Genomic DNA, 2,495 nt, shown 5'->3' on the forward strand with positions numbered 1-2,495 from the left:
AAAGGGAGCACCGCAAATTCCGTGGTTCCAGGCTTGCAATCCAATCCTGGAAAGAGAGAATCCTTGAGAAAAGGAATGGGTGTGCTTGAAAGCCAACCGAATCTCACTTGTTTCATCGCTTCACCCCCTCTTCTCCCCCATACTATTCTCCCTCTTAGTATCTGTCTCTTTCTCTCTCTTTCTTACTATTTTATTATTATTATTATTATTATTATTATTATTTTAACTATTAAGAATAATAGTAAGAAGAAAGAAAGGGGAAAGATAGATAGATAGATAGACGATGAGTGAAGGAGGAAGCATGTCTTTAACGTGCACTGGGGCATTAGTGGTGGTAGTTTTAATTTTCGTGACTGCGTTGGCAAAGTGTGAGAAAGAGAGTGTGACACGGACTTAAACCTTAACAACCTGTGGCCGAACTGTACTCCCAAGTAAACTTAGCTACTCTCTATATTTACCTGTTTTCTGTTACCTTGTTTGTGTCTCTTATGTCTTCTATTCTATCTGTCCCCCCTTCTTCTTTGCTCATCTATAGTCATCTCTCTCTTTCTCTTACATCTACATATAGCTAGCTAGCTCCTTAATTTTGGCTCTTTCTCTCTCTAAAAAAAAATAATATTATTTTCAAGTGTCTCTCTGTCTCTCTCTACTCTATGACCTTATATAGATAACTTACTTCCAAGGTTAGAAACGCAAGGAAGATTGCAAGGACTAATTCACGGTTACTGTTCACGGGGGCGGCTTTGACTACTAAAACTCTGAATGCATTCACTATATATAATAACGCCCACTCTCCCACCTTTGCTTGCTCCATTGGCCTCTCCCCTTCTCCTGATCTCCTGATCTCTCCTCTCTCTCTCTCTCTCTCTCTCTCTCTGCTTCTCTTCTTCTTTAAATTTCCTGTGTGTTAGTGGTTGGAAGGATCAAGAAGACATGGAAGCTCAAGAGGAAGTCATGGGGTCCAACGACCTATCACATATCGTCAAGGGTAGGCGCACCAAGCGGCAAAGGGCAACTTCTCCTCTTGCGTTAGCGATGAACAATACTACAAGCTCATCCAGCGCAGGTGGTAGTGGTGGTGGCGGTGGCGGAGGAGGAGGAGGAGAGGATGATTGTAATTTCCCATCCCCGACAACGAGCTCGACGGAATTATTTGCAGGTCATGAGAGTACGGAGGAAGAAGAGGATATGGCCAATTGCCTAATTCTACTCGCTCAGGGTCATGTTCGCGAAAATTCAAAACCAATTGGTGGTAGTGGTGGCGGTGGTGGTGAAAGATTCAGTAGCCGAAGATTTGCTGAGGCGGCAACAACCACAGCAGGCAAAGCAGGTTTCTATGTATATGAGTGTAAAACTTGCAATCGTTGCTTTCCTTCATTCCAAGCTCTTGGAGGTCACAGAGCAAGTCACAAGAAGCCTAAGGCCATGGCAACAGAAGAGAATAAGAAAGCATCAACATCACTCATGACTTTATCTCCTGAGGAAGATCATGAAGCCCAATTCAATACCAATAGCCCTCCTCTCCCTCCTTCCATGCTCAACAGTTTCAACAACAATAACAACAACAGAGCCTTGTACAGTAATAACAACAACAACAATAAGTCCAGAGTCCATGAGTGCTCCATATGCGGCTCTGAATTCTCATCAGGCCAAGCCTTAGGTGGTCACATGAGAAGACATAGAACCGCCGGCGCCGCTGGGCCAACCACCACCAATACAAGTATCACCGCAACAAAGATGACTTCGACACCGCCGGCGTCCGAATCACCACCAAGAAACGTGTTGCAGTTAGATCTCAACCTTCCGGCGCCATCCGAAGAAGATCACCATCACCCAGAATCCAAATTCTCCTTCACTTCAAAACCACAACAACCACCACCACCACCACCTCCTACTCTCCTCTTCTCCGCATCTGCTTTGGTAGATTGCCATTACTAGCAGTGAAAGTGATCAAAAGGGTCCTCTGCTCAGTCTTCATATTGATCTGGGAACCGGATCATCACTGCAGGCATTTTTTTTTTTTCATTAAACCCAAAATTTTTATGATTCAAGAAACCCATTATTTTTTTTTAATTATAATTTATATAATTTTATGGTCGGTTCTTTGGATTCTTTTGTTCATATTTCATTGTTTAAATTTTTATTTAATCATATATTATTATCATTTCCCTGTGGAAATTGAAACTGAACTAAGCGGATGAATTGTTTGTGGTTGGCAAGTAAGTGGCTCGTGTTCATGGTGGGTTTTGATTCACGAAAGGTGAGTGAGTGAGTGAGTGACGGAGCATCTTTTTCTCTCCACTTCTTTTTTCTCTTGGTTTTTCCGTTATACCTTAGTTTTGCTTGTTTTCTTTATCAAGTGCGTGGGCGATGTGTAATACACAACTCCAAAGCCAATCCCATTGCCAAGAGAGAGAGAGAGAGAGAGAGAGAGAGAGAGAGAGAGAGATAAGTGTGTGAGTGAGAGTGAGAGTGAGTGAGTTGCAAAGCAAAGA

General features: G+C 42.8%; 1 protein-coding gene across 1 annotated transcript; it reads left to right on the forward strand.

Annotated features, from left to right (window-relative positions):
- The first annotated feature begins 611 nt into the window (after nt 1-611).
- Nucleotides 612-2,109, forward strand: LOC122077395 (zinc finger protein ZAT5-like). Its single transcript, XM_042643338.1, has one exon. It carries the CDS (start codon nt 934-936, stop codon nt 1,936-1,938), a length of 1,005 nt encoding a protein of 334 aa, XP_042499272.1. The 5' UTR covers nt 612-933; the 3' UTR covers nt 1,939-2,109.
- Nucleotides 2,110-2,495: the final 386 nt, after the last annotated feature.

Source organism: Macadamia integrifolia, chromosome 4 (genome assembly GCF_013358625.1).
Source record: "Macadamia integrifolia cultivar HAES 741 chromosome 4, SCU_Mint_v3, whole genome shotgun sequence".
Classification (NCBI taxonomy): Eukaryota; Viridiplantae; Streptophyta; class Magnoliopsida; order Proteales; family Proteaceae; genus Macadamia; species Macadamia integrifolia.

Coding starts and splice junctions, on each gene's coding strand:
- LOC122077395 (XM_042643338.1), top strand. CDS start 934: ATGGAAGCTCAAGAGGAAGTCATGGGGTCCAACGACCTATCACATATC.